The sequence below is a fragment of the Neophocaena asiaeorientalis genome, unplaced genomic scaffold (assembly GCF_003031525.2).
Source record: "Neophocaena asiaeorientalis asiaeorientalis breed wild unplaced genomic scaffold, Neophocaena_asiaeorientalis_V1.1 scaffold275, whole genome shotgun sequence".
Classification (NCBI taxonomy): domain Eukaryota; kingdom Metazoa; phylum Chordata; class Mammalia; order Artiodactyla; family Phocoenidae; genus Neophocaena; species Neophocaena asiaeorientalis.
In genome coordinates this window covers 5,700,423-5,722,459 of record NW_020173679.1, presented here as the reverse complement: position 1 = coordinate 5,722,459, position 22,037 = coordinate 5,700,423, and the positions used below count along the sequence as shown (strand labels likewise).

The 22,037-nt window shown below is 39.5% G+C and overlaps 1 protein-coding gene across 4 annotated transcripts in view; it reads left to right on the top strand.

The window, feature by feature from the left end:
• PRDM2 (PR/SET domain 2) overlaps positions 1-22,037 on the top strand; it is a 148,205-nt gene that overhangs the window by 13,596 nt on the left and 112,572 nt on the right. For 3 of the 4 annotated variants that reach the window (XR_003003758.1, XM_024749820.1, XM_024749817.1), the window contains exons 2-5: positions 1,871-1,985; positions 3,649-3,752; positions 15,721-15,873; positions 21,865-21,991. Coding sequence is in view for 2 of the 4 variants with exons in the window: in XM_024749820.1 (XP_024605588.1) it covers positions 1,871-1,985; positions 3,649-3,752; positions 15,721-15,873; positions 21,865-21,991 (499 nt within the window). In the remaining 2 variants the exon portion in view is untranslated. Of the gene's footprint in view, positions 1-1,870; positions 1,986-3,648; positions 3,753-15,720; positions 15,874-21,864; positions 21,992-22,037 lie in introns of those variants that run through there. The other variant, XM_024749819.1, reaches the window with a different exon arrangement.

Sequence of the window (22,037 nt, the reverse complement as noted above, 5' to 3'; positions counted from 1 at the left end):
CTCTTGGGCTGTTTGGGGTAAGCTTGCACACAAGAGGGTGGGCACAGTGCCTCGCACTGAGGCCTGAGGAAGTTCCCGGTACACATTAGGTCGTTAATATTGCTGTAATGCTGCCTGGAAGTATCAGTTTGAGTGGGCTGACGTACTGTCTCTCCAGGGCTTCTGGGGAGGCTAAGTGGTGTCACATCCTTTAAAATCTTCGCCTGGGTCCCATCTGAGAAAGGGGAAGAAAATTCCCACTGACTGTGCTAACCGGCCATGTGCTAATAGGACTCGTCACTGCGGCTAGTACTTGTTAATACTGTTAATTTATCCAAGTTAAAGCTAATTATTATGCAGCCTAGGATAGCGACTGCCGATTTAACACCTTCTCCCTCTTTGGACGAATGTATTCACGTTTCCGAAATTCCAGCTTGTGCGTGGGAATTTTTAGAATGAGGGCACTGTATTTGGAAGTGAGGAATTTGTGTGCTACATTTATTCACACTTTAGCTAATGAAAAATACCGCAAGACCGTTTTCTGGGCCAGTTTTGATACTCCCATGTCTGGGAAGGCATTGAACTTGTGCTTGGTGATACCGTCAGGACCAAGGCATAAATCAAGCAGGATGGAAGTATTTGTGCTTCTGGAGTGTATGCACCGTCACCTTTGCCCTGTCCAGGGAATGAACCCTGGTGCCTCGATGCCCACTTTTGCACATTTCAACTCAGAATAGCACAGTAGACCTTCGTAATGACATGCTTGTTGCGGCGGGATTTATTTCTCTCGAAGCAGCCTATTGATATGTTTTTTTAAAAACTGAAATGCTAGGAGTACAGAAATTTGGATGATATTCTTTTCTTGGCACAAAACATTCTTAAAAACTACAAGATCTTCATTGTTCTGGGAAAATTAATCTTTTTAGCTTGGAGTTTGCTTTTTCCCTATGTTGGTTTCTTTGAAAGTCCTTGAGAAATGTTTCCCTCTGCAGTGAAACAAAAAACATTCAGACGACAAAACCCATCCTTCTTGGCGGGGTCACGATCTGCACATCAGTTCTTCAGGGTATGTGTGGTGCCAGTTAATGGCCACTTGATTTTCCTTTAATTTGAAAGTTATTTTTAGACTAACAGTCGTGTTCTATGAGTTGGCTCAAATCTCCCCTTTCCGTTACCTTACATACATACATCTAATAGTAATCTTATTTCTTAAGAATTTTGGCATATACTTAGTAATTTCTAAATTCTCTCTTTCTTAGAGACTTTGTGATATTGTGGGGACTTTGCTGTTTAGTTACTTGGTATTCAGTCGTATAGTATACCGTTTCCTGGAAAGGTCTCACTTCCATGGAGGGCCCAGAATAAATTGTAGTGTTCTTGCTGGGAATCCTCAAGCCCGTCAAGGGGTTGTTGCTGGAGGGATGAAAACATGGATGGGATGGGGGTCCGATTGGCTGGCATGGCCTTTACAGCATGTGCCAGCAGTGTTCATTTAAGTAGGGAGTGCTGGTTTTTATTTTTTTAATGTCCTTCAATGCTGATGGTAGCCTATGACTTAAAAGTAAGCTTGAGCTGTATTTTGCTGCCAGATTCTGTGGGAGTTTAAAACATTATGGTGCCAGAGATGTACATGTTTTTAAAATGGCCACAGGTGGCTGGGACAAAATAGATTAACACAGACATGCTTGAAGGTTACAGTGGTTTCCTTTGGAGACTCACAGACAACCATCAAAGCCACTTCTCAAACGCTTGACATCATCATCTTGGTCTGGCTTGCCAGCTTCGGGTTTCAGTTACATTTTTGCTTATTTGCTTATTGGGCCAGAAAAAAATCAAAAAGGAGCTGGGTTTTCTTCCTTTTGCTGTTATCCTTCTGCTTCTTCACTTGCAGAACGCTGAGCCTGTGGCAGCCGCCGAGACCCTGGCCGAGGTACCTGAACATGTGCTTCGAGGCCTTCCAGAGGAAGTGAGGCTTTTCCCATCTGCTGTTGACAAGACTCGGGTTGGTGAGCACTGGGGTCAGAGAAGGAGAGGGAAGGGAGGGCAGGCCGTGGCGAGGCTTCCTCTGGGGCTTCTCAGGTAGGGAGCTCACTCTAAAAGCAACACATCTGTACTCTGACTCAGAAGATTATGTTTTCCAGTTAAGAATCCAGGGTGGACATAGATTATAAAATTAAACCAGAAGCACACCTTCACCCATCCACCATCCTTGGTGACTCAGCCCGAGCAGCCCCCTTCCTCCGTGTCTCCCCGGGGCTCTTCTTCCCATAGGATGTATTGCTCCCTCCTCTGATTTCACTGTGATTTGAGTGTGACTATGCTGTTATATTTATTTCCTTATTTTGTATTTGTTTTCACATCTGTCCCTTTCACTGACTGTGAGTGCCTTCATTTCTTATTTAGCTTATGTCTCCAGTACCTGACGCTCAGTAGATGTTTTAGTGAAGGATGACATGAGTGTATTCCAGTGCTTCTGGCTGGAATTTCTTGTTGAATACAGCCAAGCTTTTTTGTATTTAGTCTTGTTTTTGTGTCCTAATCTTTAGACAGAAGGCTAAGGAAATAAGTTATAAAAATTAGTCACAGTACAGTCTTGGAATATATCATGTTCCTGTCCTGTTTTCTGTTTTTAAAAATGTACTTCTGATATTCCAGTTTATGTGTATATGTGTGTGAATAAATTTTTAATAAATGCTTTTCCTAATTCTCATTGAAAAGTATTCAGTGAGTAATTTGAGCATTTATATTGTTTTATTCATGAAAGTAGTTGATTTTATATCTCCACTAATTACTTATTAGCTGGGATAACAAATGGGATTCATAGCAGACTTATAGGCAGTGGAATTAGTTCATCGTAGCTGGGCAGGACTGGCTGAGACCACAGCCTCCGTCTGTAGGTGAGGTACCTGAGGCCAGAAGGTGACGGAACCTGTTCACAGTAAGAGTCACCCTGGCGCTGGTTCCCTTGACTCCAGGGCATCTCCTGCCATTTTCCCCACTGCTTCTGCATCTTGTTTGTTTGCCTTATGGTCAGTGTGGAGAAAATAGAAGTACCCCTGAGAATACCACAAAGCAGCATAAATCTGAGTTGCTTGAAACTCTGAAAAGTGAGTTGTTCAAGTTTTCAGGAAACAGAGAGAGGAGAGCGTTTTCCACTTTGAGCAAACAAACTTCAAAAATATTTATTCGAAACTATGTTTCTAACCCTTTATAAAAGCAACTTATGTTCATTGGGGACAACTTGAAATCTGTAGAAAAGCAGAAAGAAGACCTTAACATTTATTTATAGTTTTGCTACATTCCAATATTTTTTTCTCTTTTAATTGTTGTGATTTTGCTCTTCTCCAAGTGTTTGTGATTATGCTGTCTGGGTAGTTTTACATGTAAAAATTAAAAACAAGCAAATATAAAATAATCTCTCCTACTTATAAAACAGTATAGGTTCTTTGCAGGCTATTAGGAAGATACGGAAGAACATAAAGAAGAAAAATAAATATCCCCATTGAATACTTGATTTAATTTGATCTTGCGTGATCTTGATTAATTTAACATTGTCTTGCTTTTAGGCTGTCTAGCCTTTTAAGTATTTTGTGAAACCGAATTGCTTTTAATGCTTTAGTCTTTAAAATGACCACAATACATTATGAAAATATTGGTTTTATTTTCTAGGTGTCTGGGCCACTAAGCCAATTTTAAAAGGCAAAAAGTTTGGGCCATTTGTTGGTGATAAGAAAAAAAGATCTCAGGTTAAGAATAATGTATACATGTGGGAGGTAAGAAATAATTCTGGTCCTTTGTTTATCAGAGTTCTGTACATTTTTTAAGATATCATTCTATTCTCTTAGGATTTGACATTCGGAAATTAAAATGATCATCTTAATATGTTCTTTAAAATCAAGAATATTTTTGTTAGAGAGAAAATGTGTTTCCTTAGATACAGACTGATTTTACGTTTGTATTTTGAAAGTGCTTGGCTGTCATCAACAATAAATGTCAGATCGACTCTTTATTTGCCTTGTTCAGGACTTTGCAGCCAGGACTTTGGTCTGCCACTTTGCAGGCTTGCAGACAGATACCATAAAAGACACTGCAAGGTGGCCGCAAATACAGCGTTGTTAGGGTCTTCTGCGTATTTTATAGAAACTAATCTCTGTGTTGCTGGAACATTCAGAGTTGGGCATATTTAGCACACGGTATATTTATATAGTGCTTTGGACTTTGAGAAAGGCTTTCATTCTGTTCATTTCACGTTCTCACAACAGTCCTAGAAGAGGGGGAGTGTTCGCACACTCCGTACTCAGGGAAGCCATCCAGAGCAGAGGGAGCAACTCCTCCTTGTGGGGCCCACGTGTTGAGAGTGTTGTCAGTGCAGAACCAGAACCCACGTCTCCTGCCTGGCAGTGAGGCAGTTAAAAATGTTTCATTGGCTTGCCTGGGTTCACATCCCGCCTTTGTAACTTTGGGTAGGGCACTTAACCTCTGGGCCCTAAAACCCTCAATTTAAAAGTGGGGAGAATAAAAAATAATCTCATTAAGAAAGCTGTGAAGATAAAATATCTTGTTATTGTTTCCTGGAGAGTTGCATGTGAATTCAGCATTTCTGTTGAATTTAATTCAGATCAGGTGCCCACGGGAAGCTCCTCACGTTCTTGTAGAACTCAATGGTGTGACTCCTTTTTAAAGCAAGTGAAATTTTTTGATGGTAGGGAAAAGCATTTCTTTCAGATTGTCTTAGATTTGAATCACATCTGTTTCATATGTAAACATATAAAAGTCTAAAAATAAAGTACGCCTAGGAAATGTCTGGACACTTTCCACCAAGAAGTTCGGTGGCATTTGTCCGTTGGAGGTGTGTTGCTATTTTTCTCAGTGCTATGAACAGTGTTTCTTGCCTTGAAAATTCTGACGGTTTCTCTAAGTAATTTTGAGAGTGTCTCTGAATCCCTTATAATAAATCTAGTGACAGTTAATCTAAGGGGACTTAGGAAATGACCATTTACCAAGGGAGTGATTACTTTGTGTTATTTCACAACTTTTGAGTGAAAAGAGTGCTGTATTTGTAGAAAAACTGCCCAACCAAAAAAAAAAAAAATTACTCGAAGATAATGCCTGAACGCTTAAAATCGTCTTGACCACAAAATTATGTTCCAAAATAAACAGCATTTTTAATTTTAGAAGTTTCCCAAGTGAAACCAACGAATACGCTCTACCAGGTTAGCGTTAATCCTAGTTAGGATATGTCAGGGAACCAGGAAATGCTTACTCTAGTTCTGTGTGTATCTAAGGTTGAACAAATGTCATTAATAGTAAACCTAAGTTTATGGTACCTGTTTTACCCGACATAACAATTTGATATTGTTGGGCATATTGTATAAATTATTAACAGTGCCTTTTGTAAATTAAGCTTCATTTGTATAGAAATTCATACAGAGTATGAATTCATAGTAGCTTGGTGAAAATTATAATTTGGAGCCATGATGTATTAGAGATTCGATTTTTCCTATAAACTTGTTAGCATCCCACTGTTAATTTAAGATGCTTCTACTTATGTACTGCCACAGTTTGGGAATCCTTGTGACATTGCCAATTCTTGTTAGTCAGGTTTAAACATTTAGTTCTTGTCAAGGCTGGCTTTTCCTCCCTGCAATTAAAAAAAAAAAATCTGGCTGTCATTCAGATAGTTTCAACTCTGAGGTATATAGTCCGTGCAGAAACCTTTAAGCCTTTTGCTGTGTTAAAATAAAAGTAGATATATGTGACATACACATGTGGAGGTATGTATTTGGCAAAGTATAGGAAGTGTAAATTATAATGTACATATTTCTTATAAAGAAGAAAATAAAAATCCAGGTAAAATTTAGTGTTTCCCCATTAACTTATTCCAACCTTGGTCTTATCTTCAGAGTTGCAACAGAACGCCCCCAATTAATGTAACAGAAACGGCTTATCATTAAAATCTCATCTTGGCATTTGTTCTTCCCATTAAAGCCCCTTAAGGCCAGTTTATCTTTTAACAGCCTGGTCTTTTGTCTCAGCTAAAACTCCATTTTAAAGCTAATCTGAGAGAAAGTGTTAAATTGCTTTTCTTGAGCCCTTTATTATCTAACGCGGTCTCAAGTCCTCTAAGTTTTCACTGAAAGCATTCTATTAAATCAGAAATAACGAGAGAAACAGTAGAGTATCCTCAGGGTGAATGCACAAAACAGTCAGGTTCTGGAAAGAGGAGAGCACTCTTTGGTCAGTTCCTGGTGGGGAATTGCTGGCAGGCTAAAGGCTGGACTTCATGTAATACTTCTCTCAACTACCCCCCTCACCCCGAAAAAAACCAAAAAAACAAAAACGCGCACACACACAGTGAGCAACGTGCAGAATTCTAAAGCCACTTCTGGTAAAAGCCTTTCACATTCACTTCCATGGGGCTAAAATTGCTTCTGATGAACAGAACTTTTGAATTGTTTGCATGTTTTAATAAGTCCTTTTTTAAAAAAAGTAGTCTTTATTTTTTAGAGAGTTTAAGGTTCATAGGAAAATTGAGCAGAAAGTACAAAGAATTTTGAAATCTCCCCCATGAGCCCTACACACACAACTTCCTCACTATCCACATTTCTACCAGAGTGGGACATTTGTTACAATTGACACACCATTATCACCCAGAGTCCATGGTTTATATTATGGTCCACTTTTGGTGTTGTACCTTCTAATAAGTCCTTTTTAAATTATAAAGGTAATACATGCTCAACTGTAAAATAATATAAACAATACAGAAAACTATAAACAAGAAAGGAAAAATCACCAGTGAACATCACGGTGTGCATTCTTTTAGTTCTGCTTCTCTGTCCTGTTTTTTTTTCCTCTCACACACACTGGTACGTATACAAACACCATATATAGACATTTCATACAGTTGAGATCAAACAGTATATGTATGCAATTTTGTAACGTGCTTTTTGCTCTTAATATGTTATGATGTGTCCATGTCAAATGCTTATCTACATCATTATTTCTTAGATAGTACCTAGAATTCCATTGTATCCTTCCACTGTTTAACCAGTGGACATTTAAGTAGCTTTAATCTTTTCATGATATTAACAATTCTTCGGGAGGGAAGGATTGGGAGTTTGGGATTAGCAGATGCTAGTATAGGAGGGATAAACAACAAGGTCCTACTGTAAAGCACAGGGAACTATATTCAATATCCTGTGATAAACCACAAGAGAAAAGAATATGAAAAAGAATACATAGATATGTATAACGGAATCACTTTGCTGTACAGCAGAAAACACAGCATTGTAAATCAACTATACTTCAATAAAATTAAAAAAAAAACAAACAGTTCTTCAAAGTATGAAACTCACTGTATATACATTTTTGTTCACTTGTCTGGTTATCTTCTTAAGGATAAATTCCTAGAAGTGTAATTGTTAAGTCAAAAGTTACGTACATTTTAATTTTTGGTAAATTTTCCTAACAGGCCTCCAAACGGATTGTACTAATTTACATAGCTGCCAAGAGTAAATATTCCTTCCTATTCTTTTTCTGTTTTTTGGCCGTGCCAGACGGCATGTGGGATTTTAGTTCCCCGACCAGGGATTGAACCTGTGCCCCCTTCAGTGGAAGCGTGGAGTCCTAACCACTGGACTCCTGGGGAAGTCCCTTCCTAGCCCTTTAAAACCAGTACTGTTAATGTTTTTAATAGTTTCTTCCCCCCATTCTTATAGATGAAAACTGGTAGTTCACTGCTTCCATTTGCATGTTACTCATTTAGGCAACAAATTTTGAGTCGGGTGGATGGAGGGAAGAAGTAGAATTGCATTTCAGCTAAAATTGATAGAGAAATTATTTCTCTATAATGAGAAGACTTTAATTTTTTCAGAAGTGAAAACAACCTTTTTATCATTCACACTGTTACGATCAGATATTAACAAGTACATTTCATAATCTTTGCTATCTCAACTCTTCTAATTTCAAATTATTTCTAATTTAAAAATGGAGGCAAGAAGATATGAGACTAGAGAAGTCAACCAGCTGATTCTACAGAACCTTTTTTCAGAAAGTACCACTCAGCTCTTACTGCTCCTTTCCAGCCTCTAAACCATGCCTAGTATGCTAGCAAAAGACCTAGATCACTAGGGAAATCCAACCTGCCACCTGTTTTTTTACAGTCCGAGAGCTAAGAATGGATTTTACGTTTTTAAGTAATTTTAAACAAAGATCAAATGTTTTGTGACATATGAAAATTTTATGAAACTTAAACTTCAGTTCATTAGTAAAGTTTTGTTGGAACTCAACATTCATTTGTTTACATGTTACCTGTGGCTGCTTTTGCCCTACAGTGGCCAAGTTGAGCAGTTGTGACAGAGACCATATGGCTTGTAAAACTGAAAATATTTTCTGGCCCTTTACAGAAAGTTTGCTGAGCCCTGGTCTCTGTGTGTGAAAAAGAGAAGCAGTGGGAGTGAGTGTGGTCAAATCTGGGGTCTTAGGTTTACTGTGAAGCTGTGTGGTTAATAGGAGTGCAAAGATTTGGAACTCGGTACTTAGAAGTGGGCTAGCCACAGATTTCATTGTCATAGAAACTGCTATACCAATCATATTCTTTCAGGAACTTCAGGAGGCTGAGGACGTTGAAGTGCAGAGAATCAAGCGAGCTTTTTGAATGAGTTAACTTGTACTTAGATTGGCAGCTTGGTATGGTGCAAGAAAAAAGTTGTCTTTGAGAGTTTATTTACTTATTTAACCCCTCTTTGTGAATAAGCTCTTACCACGTGCTGGGCACTTTCCTCAATTCTGGAGCACTGAGCTTGGCATATAACATTTGTGGTATTGTATAGACTACTGACAATAGCCCATGGGGATTTTTGTTTGTGGAATAAAAGAATACTAGAAACACCCTAAATCTTTCCACAGATGAGAAATCTGAGATGAGTGCAGGTGACCTGCTTAATGTCTGAAACTGTCGGTTCTGGAGTTAGGTCTAGAGCCCAGATTTCTCGGTTGCCTATTCAGTGCTCTTCCCACCAACAGAGCCTAGAGATTATTACTCTTTTTTGTGTTGTGGACCCTTTTGAAAATCTCCCCGGAAAATATACAAATGCACATATATACACAACATTTTTTATGTGATTTCTAGGGTTATGTGGAATTTTTAAACATCGTCATCCAGAGTTAGAATTTCTAATTTAACAATGAGTTATTTCATTCATCCTGTGGAGGTTGATTGGGGGCCTACTTTGAACCTGTCAACATTTATTGAGCATCTGTTGTTGTGCGGGTTTCCAGAAATATTTGTGTGGTCGTAGGTATGAAACTTACTCAAAGTAGTTTCAAATGAGATTCAAGGGTCAGGCAGTGTGGGGTTTTGGTAATGATGGCTCTGGGACTGGGCTTTGCAGGTTTGAGAGGCCCAGCTGTTTAGTTTTCAAATTTGTATTTTAGAATCACCTATAGGTTGGCTTATTGTAGTAAAATGTGCTACTACCTATTAGATTTTTTATTTCCCTTATTCTAGAATCTTCAGAATATTTCAGATACACTGATGCCTTTGAATAGCTCTTAAAAGAAGCCCTGGTTTTCTAAAGCAATCTGAAGAGTGAAGTGGTTGATACCAAAGATCCATTTTTGTCTATAGCTCTTGGAAAGTTACTTCTGTAGGGTGGTGTCTTATGGTCCTTAACAAGCCCTCTGGGTGTCTAATTCTGGAGCTCAAAAACAAATGGAATGTGAACAGACCAAGAAGGTGTAGTGTTTCCTAGGTAGCAGTGTTAATACAATTCTTTATAACTTATAAAGACATAATTTTTATTAAATGTTTTCCTTGAAATGCTCTTATTCCAAAAGGTTATCCTTTTTTTTTTTTTTCCTTTATCCTTACTTTTAAATGATGATAACAAGCTCCTCATAGATTTGTTTGGCTACAAATGAGATCATATATATGAAAATACTTGACATGGATGACTCTGGCTAAGTAAATATTAGTTGAACCTGAACATCAAAGAGAAACTCTTGAATGATCATGTAGAGGGTAAAGACACTTTTTTTTTAAAAAAAAAGGTTGCATATTTAAAGATTACTGATCTTTATTTTTTGCTTAGAATTTCATTCTCTTCTAATGTTAGAGTATGGGCTGTAATTTGAACCAGGAAATTAGAGTACTGTGTGTGGGGAAGTCCTGGAATCGACTTCTGAATGCACACTGAGTTATTATTTACTTATGGAAATGCATTGGGAGGTAAATGCCATGCAAGTTGGGCTAGTGGAGATGTGAACCTCCTGTCTCCCCTTTACTCCTTTTGTCAGTCTAAACACATGGAAATATAATTAGATGTTGTCTGTCTTCCAGGGACAGGCAGGGAAAGTGGAAAATGATCATAATGTTGGAAATTCAACAAGCTAGATCCCCAGAGAAAAGAGATGAAAAGGGACCTCAGACAATATGACAAACCAGAGCCACTGGAATGGAGCTTGGACCTCCAGGAGAGGTTCTGTGTCCATCAACGGTGTGTTAGAGCTCTAGGCTACATACAGGTGGAGGGGCAAGTCCAGAGAACAGCCAGCGGAAGGCTTTATTTCTGTAGACTCTAACTGTGGCGGGACTGGTTTGAATGAGTAAAACACTTACCTCAGAGTGAGGGGGTGTCTTCACTGCTCTGCCTTAATTCCTGGGAGTGATTTCTGTCAAAGAAGGTTGGTTACTGCCAGTTGAGAGTGGGTAAGGACCTCAGGCAAACAGTTGAGGGTTGGAATGATGATACATTCATGTTAATTGAATGAGGATTTTTTTTTAATTTGCAAATTTGAATTAATACATGTATATTATAAAAGTAAATGATCAGTTAAAACCCTCACCCCCAACCCATGAGGTAATAATACCTATGTTTAACAGTTTGGTTCTTTACAGACGTTTGTCTGTCTGTCATGAGGGTATAATTTTGAATGTGCTTTTAAATTGGAGTGTGTGCTAAAATGTGAATTTAGATTATTTTTAGGGCTTTTGAAATGATTGGATTAAATTGAATTGAAATTGGGTGGTGTGAAAATTACATTCTGTTTGACAGTGAGTTAATACCTAGTCTTTGTTTAGTGGTAGGGGCGGAAAGGAGGTTAGGCCTGGATGACCCAGGGGAGGTTAAGGATGGGAGGAGGGGGTTGGAAAGAGAGAAAAATAGAAATGGAGCAGTAAATGCGGGAACCAGGTTTGAATCCTGGCTGTGACTCTCAGTGACTTCAGAGTTCTAGTAAAGTTATCATCTTTCCCTAGTGTCCTCACGTATAAAAGGGACTTAATAATATTTCATAGGGTTCTTGTAAAGGTTAAATAAAATGACACGTAGAGCATCTAGCCCAGTGCTTGGCATAGAGGTGCTTCCCTTCCTTCAATTCTTTCTCTCCAAATAGGGAATTTCCATTTGAAAGTTAACTTGTAAAAATTTTTTTATAATAGTACATAATCAGGTACCCTTGCTTTGTTAAAAGGGACTGTTTATAGAGGAAAAATGATTGATTATATGGAAGTATTTCTCCTTGGGATCAAGTCAGCTGAGTATCTCTTAGTCATTATCAAGATGTGGAAATAGACTTGTTATGTATCATTGTTGAGTTTGAGCTGGGCTGGGAGTTTTACCTGCCTTTGCATTGTCTCTGCCCGAAAGGAAGGGGTTCGAATCCCCCTGTCTTTCCACTGCCCGAGCCTCGTGGTGTTATGGTACACGTGCAGTCTAGTAATTTGTACTTACATTAAGCAAAATTCTGTCACATTTTAAAAGACAGGTTCTTTGTGTCAGTCACTGAAGTTAATTCTGATTGGGAACCAAAGTTTGACCAACTGAGGTAGGAATTGTATGAAAACACATTTTCATCCCAGTTCCTAATTACAAGCTTTGACTCTCAATAAAAGTGAGAAAGCTACATATATATATATTTTTAATAAAGTTATTTATTTATATATTTATTTTTGGCTGTGTTGGGTCTTCGTTTCTGTACGAGGGCTTTCTCTAGTTGTGGCAAGCGGGGGCCACTCTTCATCGCGGTGCACAGGCCTCTCACTGTCGCGGCCTCTCTTGTTGGGGAGCACAGGCTCCAGACGCGCTGGCTCAGTAGTTGTGGCTCACGGGCCCAGTTGCTCGGCGGCATGTGGGATCTTCCCAGACCAGGGCTCGAACCCGTATCCCCTGCATCGGCAGGCAGACTCTCAACCACTGTGCCACCGGGGAAGCCCAAAGCTACATATTTTTTAAAAACTTTGTATGTGTGATGATGATGATGGGAAGAGGATGGGGGGGTGTGAGCCTAGCATTCAGCAGATCTTGGCTGCCTTCCTTCAGACCTGGGTTTTCATTCATTCTCCCCACCCTTTTCTCCTTTTTTACTTAGAGATTATACTAAATCAGTGGAGGAAAGGTAGAAAATTCAGGTGAGCAGAAGAAAATAAAAATTATGAATAAATCCCACTTCTCCGAGAAAACCATTATTAACATAGTCACGTATTTAAGTTTCAGATTATTTTTCTCTTCATATATTAATATGTTTAAAACAAAAATGGTATCATCTAAGCCATACTTCATATAAATGGCTTCATTCAGTCATCAGTGTATTATGACTTTCATACTGATAAGTATATTTCCACAACTTCTGGTTATCTTTGTTTTCTCCTAATTGTAGAGGTAATGTGTATTTACTGAAAAAATTCTTAAGGAATACAAAGATAACAGAAAATACAGGTTTCCACGTGAGTCAGTCGTTCACACAACAGTATTTGTTAAGGTCTGCTTAGTATCCCACTGTATGCCTGGATTGTCATACTGAGCTAATCTGTGGTGGTCTCCATTTAGCAATGCATTAGAAACAGTCTGTAGTAAACCGCGCTGCTGTGAACATCTTCGTACATACATCATGGTATGATTGCCCAGTCATCTCATGAGAACAAATTCCTACAAGTGTATATGCTGGTTAAAGTGTGTGTACATTTTAAAGTTCTTTGGTCAATATTTCTTAATTCCATCCAGAAAAAATTAAACCAGTTTATTCTCTGATTAGCATTTTGGGGGAATGTCTGCTTTCTAATGCTGTTTTGTTGGGGGTTTTTTTTCCCCTTTAAAAAACAATTTTTACCAGTTTGACAGGTAGAAACATTACTTAATTTGGAGTTATTTTTGATTATTAGGTAAATTTAATTTTTTTTCTGCAAGGTTTTGGCCATGTGTATTCCTTTGTGAATTACTTGTTTGCACGTTGTAAAAAAATCGAATTGTTCATCTTTTTATATAAAACTAAGTATTTTAGTTTAAGCATGACTTAGTGGATGCCTTAGTCTCTTTTGTAACAAAGCGAGCTGTACATAAATACTTCACTCAAGTGGAACACCTTGCTCTTTGCAAAGGTCTTTATTGACCTGGGAGCCAGGAAATGTCGGCACAGCCTTATTATTATTCTCCAGTTGGCCTATAGACCCTTGATGCCTCTCTCCAGCTGCCTTTAACTGTGTGGGATTTTCCAGCACCATCTCTGCGTTTGTCTGTAGCTGTGTCAATATATGTGTGGGGAGTGAGTGGGACTCTGCTGTCTATGGTGATAAATCCAAGCAAGACTTTTTATTCCTAAGTTAATAAAAAGTAACTAATATGGACTGACTGTTAAAAGACCAACTGACTACTCCATTTTCCTTATTTTATCATGCTGGCAAACAGGGCAGAAATATCTCTTAAACATTTTAATGTAAAGTAGCTTAAATTATTTTGGTGTGTAAAGTTTAAATTTTGTATTGTGATTCTGTCTCTTCCTAACATACCATGTGGGGCTACGCTTTCTCTTTGTTTTAAAGGGAGAGGAGCGTGTCAGGCATGCTCGCATGTGTACAGGCTGAGGGTGAGTGTGACAGTGAGTTTGAAAAGGAGTGAAGTGTGACATGGATAACCTCTTATTAGAGTGGTGCAGATAGGTGTTTTAGTAAACAGCCAGTTTTTGAATAAACTCACTGTGGGTACTTACGGGCTAGTGAAAATATTGACACTTTGTGGTGACTAAATAAAGTAACCACAAAGCACTTTGTAGCACGGCACCTGTCACATAGTAGGTGCTCATTAAATGATGACAGTTATACGTTCGTATATCAGTTCATTCATTTCATAGTTATTTATTGAGAGCCTACTCTCTGCCAGGCACTGGTCAGGGTGTTGGAGGTACTGCAGTGAATGAGAAGACTGAAATGTCTTCTCATGGAGCTAATTCTCTGGTGTGGGGAGCTAGTCACTAAATAAGTAAGTAAGTAGATGATCCCACACTTTAAAAGAGCACAAGTACCATGAAGAAAGATAAATCGGGGAGATGACTGGAGGTGCTGATGGGAAGCGAAGGATTCGCAGCTTTAGCGAGGGTGGTCAAGGAAGGCACTGTTACGTAGAGGTCAAGCAGAGCTGGGATTAAGCCCATCTTTACTACTGATTAAGTGAGTGACTTTGGGAAAGGTATTTAATCTTTGATCCTTAATTTTCGCGTTACAAAAAGGGATAATAATGAACCTGATGCATAAGGTTAAATGAGATAATACAGAAAGCATGTAGCGGTATGTCAGATATCTAACTCGCAGCAGGAAGAAAGTGGTGTTCGTGGCTAGGAAGGTGGGCACTGCCCTGGCAGTCACAGGCTGGGAGACACAGGCATGCCCAGAGGAGCCGAGAGTGGGGGCTTTGTTCCTGCAGGAAAGCTGCAACAAATAACAGTGTTTAATGTGGGTAGGAGAGAAGAGAAGAAATGAGTGGTGGGAGTCTTGGCTGTGGATGTGTAGGGAAGAAACAGAAGCATCAAGATTCTCTCCTTTCTTCCAAAAGCGAAAGTAAAAGACTCATTCCTTTTGCTTTGTTTTTGACAGGACTGTCACCAATTGATTCTGCAGTTCTATTTCAGTGCCTAATCAAGTGTTTTACAGTCTCATTTTGGGGAAGTAAAACCTAGATAAATGTATGTATGTATATACAAAGAAAGTTAACAATAGCTGCTCAGTAGATTGTCTTTAAGATGAAGGAATGAATGCTGGAAGCATCTGGCAGGAGGAATTCACTGAGAGAGGATGATCAGGGGAAGCTTCTTGCAAGAGTAGAGTTGATCTGACTCCTCAAAGAGGGGTCGGGTGTTTGGTCTTGTTTCGGAAGGACACCGATATTCCCTGCTCTGGATAGAGAAGGTTTTAAGGTCAGCAGAGTTTGCAAAAGCATCATACCCTGTCACCCACGTGGAGGTTCACACCGCGTGTTCACTTACTGAAGTTTCTGTCAGCCCTGCAGTAAAGGCAGTAAAGGCACCTGCTGAGCCGTGAACCCCAGCAGGACTGGGCCTCCACACTCTGACTTGCAGAACGGCCCAGAAAGCTCAGGGCATCCGGGTGCTGTGGAGCACCGCTGCGGGCTCACTCTTCCTCTGTTACCCTGGAGGGAGTAGAGCTGTCACTTGTCTTTGTGTATGTATTTGCGAAGCATTTGGAGATCATCAAGCACATTTCCTTATAGCACTTGAAGTTTAGGAGAAAAAAATTACACCCAAATAGAAAAATAACTAATGAGGATTATACAATTTTGGATCTCAGTTTTCATCTTTATTTTCCTTTTTTCTGTTGCTTATTTATTTTGTTTCCGTGAAATGCTTTTATAGAGTATTTGCGTATAATGAGCAAGAACTGTCTTAGAAGTTGAAAATGGAAACCTTTAAACGATATTTTTTTTTTTAACAAAATGTGTTTTTCCCCCTCCCAAGGTCTATTACCCAAATTTGGGGTGGATGTGCATTGATGCCACCGATCCAGAGAAGGGGAACTGGCTGCGCTATGTGAATTGGGCTTGCTCAGGAGAAGAGCAAAATTTATTTCCACTGGAAATCAACAGGGCCATTTACTATAAAACTTTAAAGGTAAGAGTGTTAGAATTAGCCTGCCGGTAGTTACTCTGCATGCGTTTCTGCAAACGCTGTCCTCAGTCGTGACCGTCGGGAGCGAATTTGAAGACCTTGAAGGGGTTCTGTTTGAAAGTGGTTCATCAACACAGTGAAAGGTCTGTGTTTTAAATATACAGTTGCCACTGCGTCGTGTGAGGAAGGGCACTAAAGCAGGAGGATCGTGTTGAGTAAGTACGTACGGCGTCTTTATAGGTACTGATGAGTTAAGCATGTGGCAGCTGCTTCCCTCCTCTTAAGATACAGATGCATTGGGAACTGTCGGACCGGCCAGTTTATCTAACTGTAAGAAACTGTCAATAGCTCTGGCGGTTCTGTGTTAACTGAAAACACATTCTTAGTCTTCAGTATAGTGTAGCTTTGGATTAGCTTTTCTTTTCCCTAAATTTTATTCATAATGGAAATTACACAGAACATGTTTCTTACTTCTGCCAGATTTTTATTTGGAGACATTAATTGTTGAGGAAAATCAACAAGTAATGTAAAGAAGAGGAAAATCATGTTTTAGAGTTTGTGGTGAGGTCAGAGGTCACTGAGTACATTCAGGGAAGTTAGAATTAGGAAGCGTCGTTATACCTGCAACAAGCAAGCCCACATCTGTCTCTCTCGTTTTCATGTTCTCCTGGAAGGCAAATCTGTACTCATCCTGCAGGGAAATGTTCTCTCAGGCAGAGTCTTGAGGCTCTGAAGATAGATGATTGTTGCTTTTTGCTTTTTGGAATAGGTATGTTTGCCAAAGTTGCTGTAAGGCAGATTTTTCCTTATTCACTTACTTCCATTAAAAATGTCATAGACTGGGGGACAGTCCATGAAAAAAATTATCTCCATGTAGGTGAAAACTCTTGATGAACAAACATTTAAGATGATGGTCAGCTTTGTAGCATGCTGAGTTTTGCCTGTGTGTAGCTCTAGGACTTTTGGAAGTTAGCTTACAGCTGTTTAACTTTCCTTTGTATTTTTCCCTGTCATCTTTAGGCAGTTGGATTGCCCTTTACCTCATATAAACCCATGTCCTTGCTTTCAATTCCTGTAGGAAATATTTTTTTTTTGTGGTACTTCCTCATTTAAAACTTACACAACCTTCTTCCTGCTGGATTGTAACAGCATGATTTTCTGGTAGGCATTACTGTACAACTTTGTTACACTGGAATTTGAAATTGGATTCAAAATTTGATTCAATAATTCATTCTGTTCTCAAATTAATTTAAAGTGAGAGTTACATCTGGTTGAATCAGTGAGGCAGAATTCTGGTGGAGATGAAGTACCAGCGAGGGGATGCATATGAGACAACTGAGGGAGTAGGAATGAGGTTCCAGGGCAGAGGAAGCCCAGGGAGATACTGGGGCACTTGGCAGTTCTTTCATCAGACCTCAAGTTACGATGTGTTCATCTCTGATAGCAAAGCCGAGAACCATTGAGAAGCAAGAGAGAATAGTGTTTGGGAGTGAACTCTGGAGCCAGACTCCTGGATTAAATCCTGGCTTGCTGTGTGACCCAGGGCAAGTCATTGTGATTTTACTAGCTGTGTAAATTTAGGCAAGTCACTTTCCTGTGCCTCAGTTTCCTTATTTGTAAGATACAGATAACTGTAGTGTCGACCTCATATGGTTATCATGGGTGATTGTGGGTAGATTTCTAGCACCTAATAAGTGCTACATAAATGATAGCTGTTATTTTTGGCAAGGCAGTGTAGTGTCATGGTTAGGATTGGGGACTCTGGAGCAGACTGCCTTGTGAGCAAATTTTGGCTTCGGGATGTGTGACCATGAGAAGTTACTTACACCCTCTGTCTTAGTTTTCTCATCTGTAAAAATGGAGGTAATAGTAAAAATTAATAATACAGTTATGAAAATTAAACAAACCAATATGTGTAAGATTCTGTGAAGAGTTCCTAGTCTAACCTAAGTACTCAAAGTGTTAACTAGCTATACTACTACTATTATTTTTACCTTTCTTTGTTGGAAGTAACATAGCTCTGATCTTTGCAGACCTCCCCCAGTCCTGACCTTTGATGTTTGCTCAAGTATGCATAAGACCTTTCAGATTCCTTACTTGTGATTATATTCTTCTAGATTAAGCTTTCTGTGGGTTAGGTTTTGTAAATAAATTACATGTGATGTTCTGTATCACCTTCTCACCTGTAATCTAGGTAATCACCTGGTTTTGTTTGTAATATGATTAAAAACTGTTTTAAATTCCTGAAGGTTAATTGTTAGCTTGCTCTCCATTCATTCATCTATTTATTAGTTCAGCAAATACTGAGTGTCTACTATGTACCAGGTATTCTCCTATAGTAGTGAACAGAACAGACAAGGTCTCTGGTCTCATGGAGCTTCATTTTATGGGGGAGGTGGCAGATAATAAACAAGTGAACAAGTAAACAAAATAATTTCAGATAGTGATAAGTGCACTGAAGACAATAAAATGTGATAGATTGTCTAGGTAGGGGGAGGGCTGCTGTAGCTCTGGTAGGTCAGGGAAGACAAGACATGGGGACACCTCTTCCCTTCCCCCACTGGCATGGGAAGGAGCCAGCCACTCGAAGATCTCTGCTGGAAGAGCAGTTCAGGAAGCAAAGGTCTTGAAGTGGGAATAAGCTAGATTTTGGGGGTTTTTTTGTTTGTTTTTTTCTTTCTTTCTTTTTTTTTTTAAAGGAATAGAACAAAGGCTGGTTTGGCTAGAGCAAGGAGAGGTGGTGAATGGGGCTGGTAAGGTGGGCAGGGGCCAGATCGGGGGGCCTCCTGGCCTGTAGGGAAACGTATGAGTTTTAGTCTTCAGTTCACCCATTTGAGAATTGAAGCTGTCTGACCCGTGACTTTTAAAAGATCATGCTGGGGGATAGATGGTAGGTGGGTAAGCATGGAGTGCTTTGTGTGTTCTCGTATAATTCTGGAGTGTTCCTCTTAATTTGACCTAGTGTCAGGAATATTTATGGCAACCCTTCCCTGTACCTAATTGGTCTGGTAAAATTTCAGGTTTATATTTACTGATATTTAGAGAAGAGAGTGTGCTTCATTCTATAAGCCTGTCAGAACCCAAGGAAGAGTTTAAAGTCTTCCTGTTGTTGTTTTTTGTTAAATATCAAAATATATTTAAAAAAAGGTTGTTTGGACTTTTGACTTTATTTTTTTAAATGTGGGTTTGTATTTCCTGTGTTTAAGGACATAAATTTTCTTTCCTTCTGAAATTTGACTTACAAAATCTTAAATGCGCTAAGCAGTGCAGAAGAAGAAACTACAGTACAGAAGAAGCAAGCAATCGATCATTTTAAAAGATGTATTATTTTCCTCTTCTTCATAAAGCCGTGTTATTTGTGTAGCTGTTTTAATAGAAAGTTGGGAAGTACATAGCTCAATAATGTCATGATCATCTCAGTTGCTAACAATTTTGAAGGTTGTTCAGTAGCTAACAAATCAGGTTGCTCTTAATCTAGCTATTCAGTTCGTTAACAGCCATTTAGAAATTGTATATTAGATTTGAGGTAAAAACAGATACTGGGGTGTTTTGTGGTTTTTGCAAGAACAAAATCGGACCCTCCTAAGTAGAGAGTCTGTGCTGATATTGAACTTCACCCAGTTGCTGGTACGGTTAGTGCTCTGCACAAGGTTGGAGTGGCATGAACGTAGACGCTTAGGCTGAGTCGGGGATCAATCTCGAAGATGTCCGGTAGGTTCTTCTAGCCAGTGTTTTGGTGATGCTGTTTGGTTTAGGAAGAAATGGCGAATATATTTTCCCTCGCTCCTTTTCATGTTCCTTTTTACTTTTGTTTTATTTAAGACTTTACGTATCTCTGCAGACCCTAATCATTTCAAGTATTATATGATAACACCATTTCATAAATAATGTGACTTGTAACAAAAGCATAGAGAAAAAGCACACTATGTATACATTCGGAGCTAGAAACAGTTCACTTAAATAAAGGAGCTCATTCCTTCAGCAAAAACAGGTTAGCTCATAAGAGTGCCAAAAGGCATCTGTAATGGCTATTTTAACTCATTAAGATTTTATACATTAGATTAAGTTTTTTTATTTTAGGTGTAACTGATTCAAGAAGGGAAATAATACATTGGTTTAAAGATTTAAAAAATGGCAGGTTTTAGCCATCCTTGGAGGAACAAAGGAAACAGTGGCTTGTTCTTTTATCTTAAAGAATTTAGAATATTTTAAAATTTGGACTATATAAACATTGAGTTCTGCAGAGAATGAAACAAAATAATATTTACTTTCAAAGACTTTATCTAGACTAGAAGGTATGTTGAAGTGAAGAACTATGTTGTTTCTAAATGGACATCTTAGATGGAATTCCTCCTGCCCCTAAAACAAGGGTATCCTCTTCCATAACTATAGTGCAGTGATCAAAATCAAGAAGCTCACACTGGCACAGTGTTTTATCTATACACTTTATTCAAATTTTGTCAGTTCCAATCATGTCCTTTTAGGCAAAGAAAACTCCATTGAATTCAGTTGTGATGTCTCATCAGTCTCCTTAGTTTGTATAGCGCCTCAGTCTTTGTCTTTTATAACATTTCGGTTTTGAGAGAACTGATCAGTAATTTTTGTAGAATGTCCCACAGTTTGGCCTTCTCTTAAGTTTTATCATGATTGAATTACATTTATGCATTTTCAGCAGAAGTGATGCTTCACTTCATCTCCAGAAGTGATGCTGTGTTCTTTTCTGTGCATCATACCAGGAGGCATATGATGCTGACTTGTCTTATAAAGGTACTGTTTTTCTCTTTGTCATTAATAAATGTTTTATGGGGAGATATTTCGAGACCATGCAAATATTTTGTTATTCCTCAAACTTTAATCTACTAGTTTTAGCATCCATTGGTGATTCTTGCCTGAATCAATTATTAATCTGTGATGATTGTCCAGTTGTGATGTTCTAATTCCATTATTTCTTTTTCATTGATTAGTTGGGATCTACTATAGGAAGAGCTCTCCTTATTTATTTACTTGTCCGTTCATTCATTCATTTCTTCATTCATTCATATCAGTATGGACTCATGGATTTTTATTTTATTCACTGGGTTTTAGGTGGAATTTTACTTGTGTTCATACTCTTGGAACTTTTTGAACAGATGAGTCATTGTGAGAGAAAGCAATAAGCCATTTCCTTCGATGTTACTTAGGAGTGTAATCTTTCCACTCAGTACATTTTTTCTTCACGATCTTTTTCTCTAGGTATAATCAGCATGGTGGTGGGGTACATGACTGTTAAGAATTCATGTTTTAGGAGCTTGACACGTGAGGTATTTTTAGGCATTTCTTTCTAAATTTAAAAGTTGTCTTGTAGACTCGAGGTGTATGTAGTACAGAGGGCAAGGCAGTGAATTCTCCAAGGACCGGAGCAGGTTGGCAGCAGCGCAGAGACAATGCACTGCCAGGACGGCTCGCGTCCTCAGCACCGCCTCTTCTTTTAGCATTTCCGTGATATAATTAGCGGTGCATTATAAATGTGCACTGGCATGTAGGTCTTATCATGCTTAACTTGCTCTTGGACTCTGAAACCTGCGCTGATAATTAGCTTTCATCACGTCTTCCATACTGCCAGGGTGTTTTAAATTATGCTTTAATTTTCTCATCAGCTTAGGTTTCGTGGACATTGTGGTTCCGTGGCATATTTTTCCTTCTGCGTGGATAGTTGTGAGGCTTCCAACAGTAAGATTCCGGAACATATGGCAGTTTTAAGTTTAAAGCGATCCTATCAGATCCCGACATCCACCGGACGGACTCCGGGGAGGAGGCGGCCGGGAAGTGAGGTCCTCCCTCCAGCAGAGGGTCCCTTCCCGCGTCGTCCGGCCCGCGGCCGCCGAGGCGGAGGAGCTCTTCCTGCCGGGCTGGCCTCGGGCGGCCCGGCTGGGAGCGCCGCCCGCCTGCCCCGCCCCGCCCCGCCAACAACCGTCGCTCTGATTGGCCCGGCGCCTGTCTCTTCTCTCCCCGCAGCCAATCGCGCCGGGCGAGGAGCTCCTGGTCTGGTACAATGGGGAAGACAACCCCGAGATAGCAGCTGCGATTGAGGAAGAGCGAGCCAGCGCCCGGAGCAAGCGGAGCTCCCCGAAAAGCAGGAAAGGTAGGAGCCCGCTGCCGCCCCTGCTCCCCGCGGCTCCCAGGCCTGG